The sequence below is a fragment of the Ambystoma mexicanum genome, chromosome 8, assembly GCF_040938575.1.
Source record: "Ambystoma mexicanum isolate Mex_15411 chromosome 8, UKY_AmexF1_1, whole genome shotgun sequence".
In the NCBI taxonomy this organism is placed as follows: domain Eukaryota; kingdom Metazoa; phylum Chordata; class Amphibia; order Caudata; family Ambystomatidae; genus Ambystoma; species Ambystoma mexicanum.
Genome location: NC_090929.1, coordinates 983,618,148 through 983,636,033, shown reverse-complemented (window position 1 = coordinate 983,636,033; position 17,886 = coordinate 983,618,148). Strand labels below are relative to the sequence as shown.

Here is a 17,886-nt window from a genome sequence, read left to right as displayed (position 1 = left end):
TTGAGCCCGTCCGGTAGGTGCCAGCTTTTTAGAGGACGTTTACCTATGAAGGTCTCATTGTATTTCCCAGACCTTTCATTGGACATTCAGAGCAAGTCTCAGGCTTGCCTTGTTGGCCCCATGCAGGCCCAAACTCCTGGGCTTGCATGTACAAGTTCTCCAAGCTAGTGACACCACTACTAACTGTGGAAGCCCACCCGTATAAGGATATAAGGAAGTCAATGGCCACAAGTTTACAATTAGCCACGGACCCCTACTTTGACACATTACACAGGTCTTGCTTTGATAGACCTAAATTCTTGGAATTAACTCCAGCCTTTGCAATGGCAATTAATGCTAGTCTTTGTGGTTTCAGTCCATGCCCTTGCCAGGGTTTGCTCTACTAACCCGTCACATTTACAGTTGGCTCAAATTCTGCCCATGCTGCATGCCAAACCTATGTAGCTGGTCCCCACTACTGTGCGACAACCTCAGCACTGCTCATTCCATTCCGTGATAGGGCATGTCTGTTATACCATCTCCTATTTCCACAGTAAACTTCCCAAGTTCAGGTTGGAAAAAGCATTACAATTCTTGTGCACCTGGCTCCAGCAGCTCTTGGAGAAATTCACCTGCAATATTTCTGTCAACTTCTGTGATACGCCCTAATCCACCACTACGACCATTGATCGCCGAACCCATGCTAGTCTCAATCACTGCAATCAAGCATCCAACTGGTAAATGCTTTGAGCCTTCGCTATGATAGCAGGCGCATGCATGCTCATCACACTTGCCATGTTGAGCTTCTGTTGTGCCTTCCCAAATTGTGGGAGTGGCTGAGCCCTTATCCCCATGCATGTGCAGCTATCCATTCTCATGCAGAATCAACCCAATGTACAATATGTCTCTCCAGCAGATTAGGCTGCATACATATGATGAAAGACAAAGAGGGTTTAGTAGTAGAAGCCAGAGAGCATTTCTCTGCCAATATTCAGATCTTGAAATACCCACAAGAGAGAATGATTCTTCGTCTTCTCCGGCTTTACAAGTTGGCACCACAAGCAAATGGAAGTGTTTAATTTTCATTCATTTAGATTTTTACACCAGATTAATTTATGTACAGAATGACAGGTGTGTTCATTGTCTGTTAACCTTATTGCAAGTGTTTACATACAGGATTAACCTTCTGAATAAATGTGAGATCCATTTTCAGCTTAACTACCACTCTTCCAAATAAATGTGAGATCCATGTCCAGCTTAACTATCACTCTTCCAAAACTGTGCTCTCCACTCTTGCTCTAAGCCAATACAAGTGCCGCTCTAGCTTTACTCAGTGTTAGAAGGTCCTCTCGATCCTTCTGGATGAGCTGGAAGAAACATCATCCACAATACCAAAGATGGAAACCAAGATGGCACCTCCTGGGCTCCATCTCTAAAGAACCCATGCTACGGTGTAGTCTTTTCCCAAGATGGCAACCTCCGCTTCCCACTGTTCCTATATTACTTCTGAGAAGGAACAGGTAGGTGCATCGCTACTTTGCTCCTTTCTGCACTGCCCTTAGCTTTTGCAATGGGCATTGTGTTATCCTTGCTCCCGCTACTTCTTTAGCGTTCGTTCCTTCCTTCCTTACTTTCATTCTCCGCTCAGCAAAAGGTTCTATTTTTCTTCCTCCTTTTGTTCAGCCTCCTTCTTTCCTTACCTGTTGCAGTTCTCCCGTTACTTTCTTTCCTTCGGTTCCTTTGCACACCCAGCTTGCTTCCCTCCCGCGAGCTCCGTGCTACCTTTCTATTTTCCGCTTTGCTTGCCTCGGTTTCTGTACCGTTAGCCTTTCCGATTCCTCTTTGCTTGTTCTTCCATTCCTCTCTTGTTCCTGAGCCTGCTTACGTTCCGTCTTCCAGAGCATTCAAGTCCGGCTTCCTTCCTTCAAATTGCTCCTGTTTCCTCCCGGTCCTGTAACAGTATTCTTTCTGTTCCTCCGACTACCGGACTACAACTACCCGAAGCCTTGAATATCCACGAAGCTGCAAACCACTTCTACTGAAAGACAGATTTTCTGCCCCATGAGGGTTTCCCGAAGGTGCTGCCCCCCGTGATGCACAGAGCCAGGATCTAGCCTCTGGACACCTTGTCGGAGGCTCTCACATTCTTCATACTTCTAAAATCACAACCTGCAAGTCCAGAACTCAAACATTCGTGAGTACATTTAATTGTTGCCAATACCCAGGGCCTTTTCCTTTACTCCTGGGCAATCAACAAAATGCTGAACTTTGCAGTTCACACACTCCCACCCTACCTCCAACTTTCATCTATCTACCACCTTTATGCAAGGTGGCTATCATACAACATGGCTGCTCTTTACATTTCTTTTTCTTGTATTGATATCTAATTATTTGATACCCTCCCTTGCCCACCTCACACCCCATGCTCTTACACTTGGCGCAATTTCAGTTCCACGCCCACCCTGTGCTGCCTTGCCTTTCCAACACCACTGCAACTCAATACCCCTTGACATTAAGTACATAGCCACTCTCAAAAAGCATCTCTTATTCAAGATAGTGGTACCTAAAACCTAAAAAGGTTTCAGGTACCACTTTCCAATCTAACTATCATAACTGATGTGTACATTGTATGTATGTTGAATGGTGTAATGACCAAAGTAATTGTTTTTGCTTGTTTACTTCCCTCCACACCCTGAATCATATCTTCACCAATCTCTTTTAATGATTGTAAGGCACACTCTGCGGGGATAGTACTGCTCGCTGCTGTTTTGCTCATGTACGTTTCTGATCTGCAGGATCCACTCCCTACCATTACAAACACACCCTTACTTTTACAATCACATTCTCTCTACAACAATCCCTTTGTATCTTCCAAATGTGTTAGCTCTGTGCACCCTTATCCTATTTCCCCTTCTCCCTGCACCCACTTTTTGCCCACTTTTTCTTTCTTCTTCCTCCACAAACTACGGTCTAGTCTCCGCAAATGGGGGAGCAATGCACCATTTTCTCAAACAAGGTCCTGGCTCTGAAAGACCTCTACCGTAGTGATTGTTGCACGATAAAAGCTTCATAACATTGCATATCCCTCAACGTACTCTTCATTAAATAGAAATATAGTTTGGTCTTAGTTTTATCATTTATTCTGCAATCAGTTTGTTTGATGTCATTTTTAGCCTGATGTGGAAGTGCAATGGCCTCTGAAATTCTTTCAATAATGGCACAATTATTGGTTTAGATTAGTAAGTTGTTTGTAGTATGGTATGTTAGATCTTAAAATAAATGATTATGACGTTATGTATTTTTGTAAAGGCACATTCGTGCCAAACACAAATAAAATAAAAATAAAAATGTAAAAATGAAATAATGGCACAATAGAAAAATAAGGGCTGAAGCTAGTTATTTTTGTGTGAAAAGGGTTGAAGTGAAAGTTCAGAGACGTAATATTTGTTTGTTTTTGCCTACCAGTAATTATTTTTTCAAATATCTTTGTTTTAAACCAAGACAGGGTGGTAACAATACAATTTTTCATGAAGGCATATTATGCATTATATCGAGATCCCATCTCTTTCGTCCATCTCCTCCCCCCTATGGTTGCTGGCCAGGGCCAGAGTGTCAGAGGTTCGAGCTTTCCGCTCCTGTTTCATCCGCCCCTCCCTCCCGAAGCGTGCCCCCAGCATCCAGGACCCTCCCAACCAGTTGAGGCTTATAAGTGAAGGCTGGGAATTTCTGGTCGTAGTCTAGTAGTGGGGCCCAAATGTTCTGGAAACGGTGGAGGAGACCTGCTTTGGCTGCTGTTACTTTCGCTGCAATTAGTACATCCCATATCTTTACCCACCAAAGGGACATGAGAGGGCCGTCTGTGGATTTCCAGGAGCGAACGACCACTATTCGTCCTACCAGAAGGCACTGGGTCAGCAGCTTGGCCTTGACCCCGGACCGTGGGTAGATCCCTGGGCTTGGGGCGCCCAGGAGGATGGGCTTGGGTTCTAGTGGGAGTGCCGTCTGGGTGATCCGTTCGATGGTGGCTAGACATTGTTTCCAAAATTGTTGGGCCTTTGGGCATGTCCACCACATGTGGAAGAAAGAGCCCGGGTGCCCTCACCATCTCCAGCAAGCAGGGTCGAGTGCCCGGTTCATATGGTGAAGCTGTAGGGGAGGGTAGTACCAACGCAGTAAGATTTTGTAAGCACATTCCCTGTTGGTAACGCAGCTGGATGACGAATTAGTGCAGGTCCAAATGTCCACCCATGTGGGTCCTCCATAGGGTGGCCTACATCTGCTTCCCATTGTGCCATACATCAGGTTTTTGGGGCCTCCCTGGAAGAGTCTGTATAAGGTTGAGATCTTCCCCCGGGCCGGGAGATCCTTAAGAGACAGTTTGAGGGCCGTAGGGGTGCGAGTTGCTGCTTGGAGGTTTCGAGGGTAAGGGCAGCAATGACAAAGCTGAATGTAGGAGAATCTGTCTCTTTCCTGGAGCAGCAAGGCCTCCTTACATTGTGCAAAGGTGAAGGGCAGTCCTCGCTCTAACAGCTGACCCAGAGTTTCAAGGCCCCCTGCAATCCAATTTTTGACACTCTGGGGATTTGCCCTGGGTGAAAATGCCAGGTTAAGAAACACCGGGGATGAGGGACTCAGTCCTATCGGGGTCCCTTTCCGCTTCAGGGCCTTGCCCCAAAGCCTACTGTTAATTTTATAATTTCCTTCAGGTTTTCAAGTTTGACAGGTTTTTATTTTTCAGACAAAATTACATCGCTATTGAATGATGCAAGTAGCACTTGCTAGAGACAGGAGTAGCGTGGGGTTTGGGTGTGTGTGTGTAAGATTTCTGTAAGCTTTAATGTGCACCATAGCAATATATTGCGCAGGTTGTGACCAACACTGGAAAAAAAACAAAGGGTTGTGGGATACAGAGGTGGCTGGTGAATTATATTTAATTGGATGGGTGTACATGTTTAATTATGCATCAGAGTGAAGCAAGGAAGTCTGAACCAACCAATGGGGTTTGGGGGTCTTCCCTCCCCCCCATGCCCTGCTCACCCCCTTCCCGAGTAAATGTTTTGAATAATGGGTTAAAATGGCACATATACAGCACACTTTCTGTGAACAATTGGGTAAAAAGCCAGAAAGTTTGCAATTGGATTTTATGGTTACTCCAGTCCAAAAATGCAATATATGCAAGTCATCAACAGTGCGCAGGAGCATTTCCCGGCAAATTTTTATGATGACTTTACCCATAATATATGCCATTCTAAAACTGTTCATGCTCACTGTGCTCATACAATTGCAGTAGTTCTACAAATGTACATACACGTTTGTTCTGTGCATAATGGCAGTAATGATGCTATAAGAAAGAATGTCCACTCCGGCCCTGCTAATAGATGGCACTATCACCACGTAAGAACATACTCATGTTGGCTAACTGGCTGCACAATGTAGGACAGTCTAGCCACATAATAACACTTTTCATGCTTACTTTAACATTGATGTCTAGAATAAAATACCATGCCACAGTAAGGAATAACTAGACTGGCTGCATCAAAATGCCAGTCTAGGTTTTGTAATAATGGATATTATTCTTACTTTGTCATAAGTGCCCAGTAAAAAATAATGTGATGCCACAGTAAGACATGGCTACACTGGCTGCCCCAAAATGTTAGTTTAACCATGTAAAATCAACGGTATGTTTTGCTGGGTACCTATGATGGCTGCCAAATAAAAAGAGCTGCTGCGGTACCTCCCGTCCCCCACCAAAATCAGCTCCCATCCCAGCACAAGCACAGGCACACACACATTCACACAACAAAGCATGGAATACACAACTGGACCGGGGGATGTTGGTAAATTTTGGCAGCAATGGATTGCCAAGCAACCAGGGGCAGAAATAGTGGGGAGCAGATCATCCTGTCCTTGGTAGGGTGAGGCGGTGAATTTGTGTGGACCTCGGTGTTAGAGGAGCCATTATGGAAGAGGAGGGTCTTGTGTTCCTTCCAGAATTGCGGAAGCGAGGGGGCAAGTCTGATGTTGAGAGCAAGGAGGTTACAGAGACTTGGGGCATAGAAGGCCTGTCTTCTGGCTCTTTGCTTCATGCACAAGTGGTCTTTATGTTTGCACATGCCCTTACTTCTGGTGGATCATAGGCCTCCACACATTGGGCATGTGTGCTGTACCATGTTTCCCTTTGACAGTTAAAACCAGCCCAAGGGCGCGCTCTCAGCTGCAGCAAGAAGCTGAGGTAGCCCTCCCTCCCGTTTTCACTGGGTCGTGCGCCTCCTCCATGATGGGTGAGGGATCTGGCGTGTCGGCGCCTCCTCTTTCATTATGAACGAGCCTCCCCTGCATATGTGTTGGATGTAAATACTATGATGGAGGGATTTGGTGCTGTGCTATGTCATGAATTTGATTATGAATTGCAACATGTTGCCTTTGCTACCAGGGGGTTAGTGCATGCTGAGAAACATCAACCTTCTCATAAACCTGAGCTTTCAGCAATGAAGGGAGTATTTACTTTTCCTGACAACCTCTATGTAGCCCATTTTACAGTGACAATTGTAACCCTTTGACCTACATTATCAGATCTGCCAAATCCCATAGTCATGGGACATTAATGGTTAGCGGTTCTGTCAGCCTATGATTTCCAATTGCCATACCAACCATTAAAAACAAATGGGGATGCTGATACCCTGTCCCGAAGACCACACAACAGATGTTACAGATGATGCTGACTTGGGTGTTAGTGCTAATGTGAGGAGAGAGGGCCATCTGTGAAGCTGACAGGAGCACTGTGTGGCTAGCTACAAGTGCCAGGTACCTGGTGCAGATGCCATTCCTCGCCATTCCTCCTTCTTACTGCATTGTTGCTAGCTTGGAAATGTCGGGCATGCCCGTGCTGACGAGAAAAGAAATTCAACTTGAATATCTCAGTATTACTGATGTGCTCACCAAAAAAGCTGTTTGTGGCAAGGCTGTGACTGTCATCCAAACCAGGAAGCTAGATCACTGCTGAGGGAGTGGCAGAGTTTAGGGAAGAACGTGGAGATGTCTTGTACCGCAAATGTAAATGAAACAACCTTGTAATACATCAACTGGTTCTACCCCGAAAATACAGTACTGTATTTGTTACATGATCAACATTGACATCTGAGATCTGAAAAAATTATGGAGCTAGTTCATCAATGGTTCCACTGGCATGGACAGTCCTGGAAAGTAAAATAATACTGCCACAACTGCAAGAGAAGCATTGTCTGTACAACAGCTGCAAGGCTCCTTCTACTTGCGGCGTCTTCAGAGCTCTGGAGTCATGGCGCTGGTCTGTATAGACTTGTGTGTTTGGAGATGACTAATAAAGGAGTACAGATCGTCATTGTCATGACTGTCCACTTTAACCGCTATGCTCGGGCTGTCCCGACCAAAGACTAGAAGGCTTGAGCAATGGCTAAGGTTTTGTGGCCGCACTAGGTCCATAAATATGGTTGGCCAGCATGTATTCATCCTGACCAAGGATCTGTTTCTTAGTCAAAATTGGTTGGTGTAGAAGATTCTACAGATTGTGGATGTTAGGAAACAAGAACATCACTGTACCACCCACAGGTAGATTCTGGGCTGTACATCCTAAAAAGAAGACTTGATGGAGCCAGCAGGTAGTCGCGCTAGTGCATGCCTACAATTGTACTCAAAACAATGCAACAGGTTACACCCCATGATATCTAATGTTTTGGTGTGATGACTGATTGCCTGGAATTTGTTGTTGGGAGAGCCCCGATGGGTGTGGACCCGAGATGTACCTTATGCGTGTCGCATTGCTTGAACAGCAGCTAGCTGAAAGGAATGGAAAGTGGAATGAACAGAGATACGAGAAGATATGATAATAGGTTATTTATAATGCGCTTAATACCCAGAGGTTTCTAAGCACGGACTCTGAGATCGAACCTGTGTTGCTCCGTGTCATCTTGTTTCCAAGGCGAGCACGTTGCCGCTGAGCTATCCTCCTGCGACTTCTGGCTGCCAGGATGTCATATTCCACACACTGCGACCAGGAGGTTGTGTCTTTTTATCTGACGTCTGGGGCAGAGAGGCTGTGACAAATTAGGAGACAGATGAGAATCTTAAATCTGCATTGTGGAATGTCATGTCAGTCTATAGTCTCCCTGTATACAGGATTTGCGAAGGAAGGCCAAGCTATTGCAAGCCATTGCATCAATATCACCTTCTGCCAATCAGTGAAGTTAGTTTGTTCATCTACATCAGTGCCTCTGGATAACTCTCAGCCTCAAGTAACACTTCAATTCCCCTTTTCCTTTCCAGCACACTCATAGGGCTACTAATCCTGTCGTGCATTAGAGATTTAAAGCGAGTGAGGCAGTTGACAGCTTATTTGCTTATCACAGGGAGGGTGGTCACTCTCCATGGCGCCCCACACTGGAATCTGATGATGAGATAACCATAGAGATGAAACTGAGGTCTCTGTACAAATATAAGGTGGGCACACAACAGCAGCCTGCCAGGGTACAGTTTCCAAGCAAGGTTAAAATGGTGGTTGTGTGTGTTCAATGATTCATGCTACATAAAGTGATGACACGTTTTGCCTTAGTTGACTTTGGAGAAGGTTTGTTTTTAACCGGGCTCTCAAGTCCTCCAGGTGGGTCCTCCTCCTGTTACCCAAAGTGATTGTGCATTTGGGATCACCTTAGGCAGTCACCCAGTCAGGCTATACTGCATAGCGCTCCAGCATCCGCTCTCTCAACCTCTCTTCAGCTTTGTCCTTCACTCAATACCATACGAGTGGCTCACTGGCCGGACCACGGGAAGACGCGGATCAGAGGTTCAGGTCCCAGTAATGGAACTTTGCAGGCAGCCTGAGAGACTACCTCGAGGGGGCGGTCTGGCAAATGATTAGGGCTGCAGTTTGGTGGGCCAGGAGAGAAGTCAGAGGCTTGAGAGTTTCCCAACACCCCACTACCGATCAGAGGTTCTGAGGTCCTATAATAGTATTGGGCAAGGTACCATGAGAGACTACCTCGAGGTGGCCTCTAGCAGATGGTTTGAAAAGAAGCTTGGTGGTTCAGGAGGGAGAGGTTCGAGGCCTGGGAGTGGTTCCCAAAACCCCACTCTCACTCACCAACTGCCGTCTTCTTCTTAGATCACTTTTCTGTCAGCCGCACGGAATGTTCCATTGGTAACAATATTGGAGGTTGGAATCCTGCTTTGAGTGCTTTCCTCTACGGCACTGGAACAAACCATTTTCAAACTGTCAGTTTACAGTTGACACAATTTAAACGCAGTAATCTGCTCTCCTCATAATTCCAGGAGGTTAATACAAAAATTAAGCAAATCGGACATCATTTATCCAATCCTAATTTCATATGTTAAAATGTGGTGCAGAGTACATTTCCACAGGAGCTGTGACAGATTCTGCTCAGGGGCTCTATATGATACTGTTTTTTTTTCCTTCTTTACATCCTGTCTTCAACCATAATCCGAACCAGATTAAATTAATATTTAAAGACATCATGATGCCAAATATCAGCATGTCAACACAAAACGATCATATTTTGGCACCAATATGACCGTTTTTTGCCGTCCAAAAAAGAGGTTATAAACGGCTAGAATTTTCTAACACTACGCAGGATTCATGACATATGCTCGAAATGGCTAAAACCTGTGGTTTTAACCACATGAATCAGAAACGAGACACCAATGCACTCGCCGTGTTGTCGGTAACTCTTGGTGAAGTCAGGGTGCAGAATGCATGCGCACACATTCATCTCCATGAATAAACCTGAGGTCATGTGCCATGCACTAAAGGATGTCGCCAAGAGCAGGGAAATTCTGCAATTGCTTTGTGCTGGGTATTAATTGACTAGCTTTTATTATACTGGTCCTTTTTGTGAAAGCGGGATGTTATTCGAGAGCTGCTTCTTTAAGTGCTCAAGGCTACTTCCGTTCCACTAGAAGTATCTAGAACCCTTTGGCCTGTACATGCACGCCAGACACGGCTCAGTCTCCTTTAATTTTCAAATGTGCCACCAAAGTGTTAATGATTGGGCGATAGCGATGCATGTGTACATGTATTCCTGCCTCTAAGTGAAATGTTATTTAACACGTCAGCATCATTCTCAAGATGTGTAATCAAATGCAATTGCAGTTTCAGAGCTGGTATAATTTTGGGGCACTTCAACAATTCTAGGAATATGAGATTTTCTCTTGAGGAAGACATTACTTCATTGGCCATAGTGGCTGTTGTGTCAGTCCTGTTGTCCTGCTTACCCTTGGGGGAAATGATGGCTCTGCCACTGCTGTGGATCCAAAGAGGAGATTATATCTTGCCAACTTTTTATGGCTGTTGACAATGATGTCCGTACTCCAATCATTCAGCCCTGTTCCTTGGGTTTGTGGTACAATCCATAATGAAATAGCAGCTAAGGTTTTGGGGGTTGTTACCCTGGATCACTTACTGCTCCACATCAGCTACAGCTGAAAACAGAATATGGATGCTGTTTACATTGTTGATTTGATGATGATCCTATTCTAGTTGCAACCATTCACCATTCACTCATGTTCATTGAGCCAGTTTGATTGTATAGTTCCTGCACAGTGGAGGCTACATTCTTGTGCTGGACCACTTGGTCTGTTCTGTTGGTCTAGGGGTTTTACAAGCCCACTCTCACTTCTCTTCTGCTCTTGCCCGCACGGCAGACCTTGAAATGGTACACTCTGTCGCTAGAAGCCAACTGATGATGGTGAAATGTCTTCCTATTGTCAAAAAGATTGTGCTACCAAACATTATACTTTTAAAGTGGCTACAGTTTTGAATGGTGAGGTAGGTTAGTAGGCATAACTTTTTAGGGGAACATAAACGAGATGTATGATTAACAGCCTTTGGGTCTGTGTTTTATCGTCTGTACACAATTTTAGCACTGACAATTAAAACAATTCTATCATGCATTACCGCAACTCGCAGTATATTACCTCCTGGTGGTAAATAGATCACATGTCTTGCATCTGCAATAGTCTCTCAAAAGCATGTTTCATAATATTAAACAACCCAAGACTTCACCTTGAGAATGTCAGAAGGATAAGTGACCACTGGGATAGATTCTTCACCACTTTTACCCTGCGGGGGCCTTTCTAGCCTTGTCTGTGTTATTAAGGATGAACCACTCATGTAAGGATACGCTCGGTGGCTGGCACATCTGGAGCAACAAAACACTGGTGGATCAATTTGTTTCTCCAGGAAAGACACTCTTGCATCACCAACAACACCTACGCGAAACATAAAAGGTGCATTTGTCGCCAGCACCATTCATTCCCCCACTACCGTGAGTATTTCTACTATATACATCACCCAACCGGCGATCCCTCAGAGTAAACGCAAGCTCACAAAAATAATAAATACTGCAAACACTCAACTGGTTATAATGTTGAGTCTGTTCTGCTCTTGAGAGTTCAGAAAATATATTCATGGATACATCTGTATCTGGTGTGGTGTTAGTAGGCCTCTCCCTCTTTTACATAAAATATCATGTACAATTAAGCCTCAGTCCCGTCACTTTTCGCTTCTCACACATTTTCCATATACCAAACTATAATCATAGTGTATTTCTCCTTCATTCCTCGTTCGTCTTTTGCTACCCATCCATACTTGGGCATGATCTCCACACTAAACAATTAAATCCTTGTTTTGATTAACCCAGTCCTGCCTTCCGAAAGAGAAAATCCTGCTTAAACCAAAGTGGGCTAATTTAGCAACCTCCTCACAGGCATACTCGCAACTGTGTCCTGCATTCGGAAGTTTACTGCAGATGAGAAAGAGGCTTGAGGTAAATGCTCGCCACTTCAGCCTAGAAGTCTGTAATCCACTTCCATCACTCAATTCAAAATGTTCATTTTAATTCACTGTCCCCTTGACACAAATCCAGAATAAGCTTTCAGCTAATCAACTGATGCCTGTATGTTGCTGGCATTTTATAGCACCCTAAGTCTCCTACATATCCTTATGGTGGAAGAGGACAGACGAATGAGGGAGGACAGGGGGAGGGGAGGGAGTACAGGATTAGCACACGAGTCCACTCTGCTAATATTCATCAAGATTTTCAAACTCCAAGCCTGTGTTAGTTCACGGCGTTCCCTAACCTCAAGAAAAGAACTGTAAGGTTTGATAGTTCTCAACAGCTTTCCTTTAAATATTTTTCATGTTCTGTGTTTGATAATGTGACACTTTGAATATCTGGCTTATTCCATGGTATTACTACAATGTTTTTTAATTTTTAATTACATCATTGATTCATTCAGACTACTGGCTGGTACCATTTTCTATAGAAATTTAAGGCACATTTTCAGAAGAAATTTGACCGACTATCACTTACACTAATGGCCCTCGTAGTGCTGCATTGTATGGATATGATGGTATATTTCCCTAAAACATGCATGTAAAATGTGATGAACACCCCATTAGTGCCCCTATCCACTCCAAACAAGGGGTTTATCGCTACGTAACACTTTTTTAGGGAAATGATCTCCATGCTTTCTGCACATGTCCAATTTCCCTAAATAAAAAGTACAAAACAAGATGGCCACCCTATAATATAGTAAAGGGATAAAGTCTATTGCTATTTCCATGATGGTCATTATGGCAACAGAGATGGCCAGGCTCTAAGCGAGACCGGTAGGAGGATAGTGTGGACAGGAAAGTGGGGGGGGGGGGGACTGGCGGATGGTTAGCAGGACTGGGACTAGGGGGCAGGGATTAGCAGAATTGATGAGGAGATATGGTGAGAGAAAGGGCAAGGGGCTTTAGGCAGAAGGTAAATGGAGACTCCAGGGTTGGTGCCCAGGTGGCCGTGAGAATCCCAAACACGTGTTTTTCCAGCCAGTCTCTCCCAGATGTTCCTTATGATTAAGTGTTTGAATGGCTCACTTGATGTGTCAAATGCAATTGGATACTTTGTTTACCAATGTGTCTGTGGGAAAGGGCTTAGAGAGGACCATGTTTCACCAGAGCCATAACTGTAGGAAATCGGGAGATCAGAAGATGATAATCAGTTCATCATCTTGGCTTGTGTTGGGATCTGGAATCTTATGGGAAACAAAGAGGCTTGTGGTTGTTGTTATAACTCCTATTGAAGACATGGATGTCAACACAAAAGCTTGCATAAAAAAGTTCTGACAACTGACTTCATGAGATTGAAAGAAGTACCCTAAAAAACCATAAGGGACTTAAAAAGTTGGAAGATTTCCAAAGGAAAACTCAACAACCGTGAAGGGAAGCTGAGACAACCTGAGTGCCATCCTGATTTGTTCTTCGAGTGGATCAAATGTATTGCCAGATGCAGTGAAGCAGAGGCTGAATTGGTCAAGTAGCTTGAAAGCATAGTAGATGGTGACTGACTTCTAGCAATAAAAGTCACTTTCACGAAATCTACTATGTGTGTTAACATGTGGCCGTTACTTATGCCTTGCATATGCTCACAAACTAAACACTGCAGTAATTGAGGAAATATTTGATATCAATTGTGCATGGCAGTCTGCCAATGGGTGATTTGGGTTTCCTTAATGTATATTCTATGGTACAGACAATTCTTTTCTGCATAGCCAATTCATTATCAAATGCCATTTAAGGCCAGCACCCTCCTGTAAAATATTTCCTACAAAATTATTTTGGCTGTCCCCCCTTGTAAAACAATCCCTCCCCACTCTATCTGAAGGGTGTCTTCTTTGGGTAATGTCCACAGCCAATGGATATGGAATGTATTTTGGGTAATTCCAACCTCTGTGTATTGCCAGATTCTGCGTTGTTGCCTTGAACAAAAATTAATTGCTTGGCTAAACACTTGCGGGTGGAGGCATGCAGATCTGTCACATCTACTGTGTTGTTTTTGAGATGCATGGTGCTCGTTATGACACACCTTGTGTAATTGCCAGACAAACTCCACCTGGCTGAGATACACTGGGAATAAGCATGTGTTGAGGACAGATTGCCAAACCTTCTGACACACTGAATTGTCTAATCACGCTTTCTCTTCAGCTGCACTTTAGCTTTGGAGTTTCCCTTCCTTCAAATGTTTGCTTATGTCCTCCGTGCAAGCCTTTAGAAATAGATGAAAACACTTTTAAGGTTGACGTTTTCCTCTATGTAAAGTGTTTTATCGTGCCGCTCTATCAGTTATATCGGAGTCTGGCAGGTTTGATATTGATGCTGTTGGTGTACACTGCTGTACACTACCCTTGATTGGGGATGTGGTCTATCAAAATTTGAATTAAATAACTAGTTTGTGAAGCACTCTAGTTGATCATTGTGTTTCCTCCTCAGCTAATGACTGTCAACATGGACAGTAATAAGGCACCAACCATGGGCACAATCAGCCGGTGGGGAGGTCAGGTCAATACTAAAAGCTTCAGATGTTGCCTCATCCACAGAGTTCTTTTTTTCATTAATTATTGAAGAGGCAATTGAAATTTAACTTGGGCGTAATTTTAATACCCACTCCTCACTCGAGCAACAGACTTTGTGATGTAAGAACTGCAAAGACTAGAACAGCGATCCAGTTATCAGTGAGTTTTTGTATCATAACTACATTTTAACAAGTTATTAGAAGGCTGCTTTTGATGTTATGAGTGGTAAGAAAAGGCATTAGTATTTGGCACCTGTGGGAAATAACGTGCCAGATAATTGTACATATCTGGATAAAATAAGGTCTGTATTATTGTTGGTAGAGGGCCAAGAATCTGATGTAAAAGTCCTGAAAACAAAGCTTTCCGGATGTCTATTCTATTTACGGCATTCTACCATCTGGAATGCTCTGTTAGCTAGAGTTTAAACTTCTTATCTGGCATTTTGTCACAGAGAATAGTACTATTATTGGGCATGGCAAGTGCTAGTTAATGAAGTGTTCCGTTTAATAGGGTTTGATATATACATATAGGAGCACTTAAACGTTTAAGTTGTCAGGTTGTGTGACATCATAGTGAATCCAGGCAAGGCACAGTGTTATGCCACAGCACTCCAAGCTCGATTAAGGGACACATGTGCCAGGTGTCTTCTCTACTCTCTCCCCCGCATGACTGGTGTCCTGTTATATGATATGGCATTTATAACGCGGCTATACACCCGGTTAATTTAAACATTCTTTTAATTGTAAAGATATATTGTTTTTTCAATTTATTTTTTCCCCTGAGTGTTCATCGTTCTAGGCTTCCTGGCACAGTGACCAGTAGCTTACTGTGTATAATAATTTTGATTGTGTCATCAAAGCAACATATGTTTACTACATCACTCATCCTCCGAGGTCATTGTCATGTTACTAGATTTTATCAGCAGAACAACATTTCAAAATAGTTCTTACTTTGGTTTTACCGTGCAATTAATCTTAACATTTTGATGATATATTGGTATCCTGTATGCAATGTTGTAGAGATTTGTAGTAAATATTATTATTGACATATTTCTGTGATACCTCATGCTAACATCTCTCAATTTCATCTCTTTAGTCTCTAGAGGATCTGGAAGATCAAAAAAGGAAAAAGAAGAAGGAAAAGATGGGGTTTGGCTCAATTTCAAGGGTCTTTGCCAGGGGGAAGCAGCGGAAATCCTTAGATCCAGGCCTTTTTGATGGTACTACTCCCGATTACTACATAGAGGAAGATGCAGATTGGTGACCCGATGGCTGTGTTGCAAGCGTGTGTATGAGTTTGAATGTATGTTTGAGTGTGTGTAACTAAAAAAATAAGGGACTTCCCCTCCTTGCGCCGGCACCTCTGTAATTGATGTATATATACAGAAATAAAATGTGTGTGAATATGTTACTTGTTGTCCTTGGAGCACTGCAGTTGTGTTGTAATATTGTCATATCTGGGTTTTTCTTTTCTTTTTAAAAAAAATTCTTTTATGAAACTTGAAACTTGAAGGACTGCTGTGTATTTGTAAATAACACATAGTGTGCACTTGGTGCTTGTACTGTCTCTTGTCGAACCATTGTTTTCTAGAGCCCATGACATGTTGCAACTACATTCTAATATATTTTCAGGTTCATTTGAGGGACATTCTTCTTGTTCACAGGGTGCACGGCAGCTGTGATCCTTTATCCAAAATGATGACAGTCTGCACTGCCATCTTGGTCAAAGTCTTGTATGGTCTTTATAATGCCTGCCAGTTTGAAAGATTTTTTGTTGCTTATTTATTTGCACACATGCAAAAAATGTATTTTATCTAAATTATGAAGTAATTATTGAAGTTCTATTTTTCCAATGGAGTTTGGGGGTATGTTAATGTTGAGTGGCTTGGTTTGCTGCTGCTTAACCTAGCAGTACTGCAACACTTCAAAAGAACCGGATTGTCATGTTGGGATGACTGTTACTTGTGCACATTTTTGCTAGTCTTTATTTTGTTTTGTATCTACTGTATGAGCACCAATTGCCAAGGCTGCTACATCTAAAATACAAATATATTTCAGACACTACGTGTATAATCTATTTATTTTTTAAAAGAAAGCATACCTATTTTAACACGTTTTTAAAAGTGACTCTTAAAGTGCTTGATTGTAAAATAACCGGTTCAGAAATGTTCGAAAGTTTGGCAGTGGGTACAGAACAGGAAACTGCATGCATCCATGCCAAGTAGATTGTTGCCCATACTGCACTTTCTTAATGTAATTGTTTTCTAACATTTAAATTTCAATTGCCTCTGGCATCCAGTCAAAAGCCCAGAATCATTCTTTAAGGTGTTGGTGCTAAAGCAACATTGACAATGCCTCACCCCAAGCACTATCTGGCAGATATGGCAAAGGTGGAACTGCCCTTGTAAGTCTCCCATCGGCAAGTGCAGCATCTGTTCTGTACCTAATGTTACACGAATAACTCTGCGGTATATACTGACAAGTAGGATCTTGCTTGACATGTATGCCACAGGGCAGCAGTCTAATATGTCTAAGAATCCCTGGCAGGCAGAACTGGCAGCACCATTAGTTTAAACTTATATATATGTGACATTTACTCCTTGACACCCTTTCAGAGTAAATGGATGTGTCTCAAATTATGCTTCTTAAATGTGGTTGCCTCTAAACCAACTTTTTATTTTAAAAAAACAATGATATTTTACTGTAATTGACCCTTCTGCTTATCTGTATGGAAAACTGTGATGCTTAATTTCACGTTGGGATATGCTGTATTTATTGCCTTGAACTAATTCCTTAAAGTCTGAACATTGAATGACAAATGACAAAAAATGCGAGTGTACATATTTGTATTGAGTGCACCCTGTTTGAAGGGGATATTCTGCCTTTAATTGCAAAACTGGCCAATCTAAACCTAGGAACATGCTGTGGGTAATATCCGGAAGTCCCTTTATATCTGAACTACTTCACAAAGGGATCTGTCTGACAATAGGACATTTAAAATGCTCTGTGATATTTTTTGCTTGAGATAAGTATTTTATGATTTCTTTGTCTTATTTTTTTAAAGAAATCTCATTACCATATAGTAGTTCCTTCCTTTGCATTTCAGTTTTGTAAGTTAGGAAATAATTCTAAAAGTTACTAAGATGGAGATTTATTTAAGAGAAGTCTAATAGTAGCATATTATCGGTAACCTTAGTTTTAACATTTCCCACAACAGTGGAAAAGATTCTTGAAAGCATGAATGCAAATAAAAAAGATACAAAATCTAAATAAAGCTTATTTTAAAATACAAGTGTGTTTACAGTGTTTCACTTGTTTGTGTGTTGCATGTACTTTATTGTTCTATCGTCTACATATGCCAACTTACTATGAAATGTTGATGACATCCTCATATACCAAGCATGGTGCAGCAAGAAACATGCATTACAGAGTAGAGGCCAAATAGGGTACACTTAGTAGCACTCTGCCCTCAGCGATTAATGGATACCCTATGGATTTTACTACTACCATAAATATTGTT

At 42.7% G+C, this 17,886-nt stretch overlaps 1 protein-coding gene across 6 annotated transcripts in view; it reads left to right on the top strand.

The window, feature by feature from the left end:
• The window catches only part of KAZN (kazrin, periplakin interacting protein), a 1,355,161-nt gene extending 1,337,503 nt beyond the window's left edge, over positions 1–17,658 (top strand). For 3 of the 6 annotated variants that reach the window (XM_069610894.1, XM_069610896.1, XM_069610895.1), the window contains one exon: positions 15,463–17,658. In XM_069610894.1, the coding sequence (XP_069466995.1) occupies positions 15,463–15,630 (168 nt within the window). In that variant the 3' untranslated portion in view covers positions 15,631–17,658. The remainder of the gene's footprint in view (positions 1–15,462) is intronic. The other 3 variants (XM_069610893.1, XM_069610897.1, XM_069610898.1) reach the window with 2 other exon arrangements.
• The last annotated feature ends 228 nt before the right edge of the window (positions 17,659–17,886 follow it).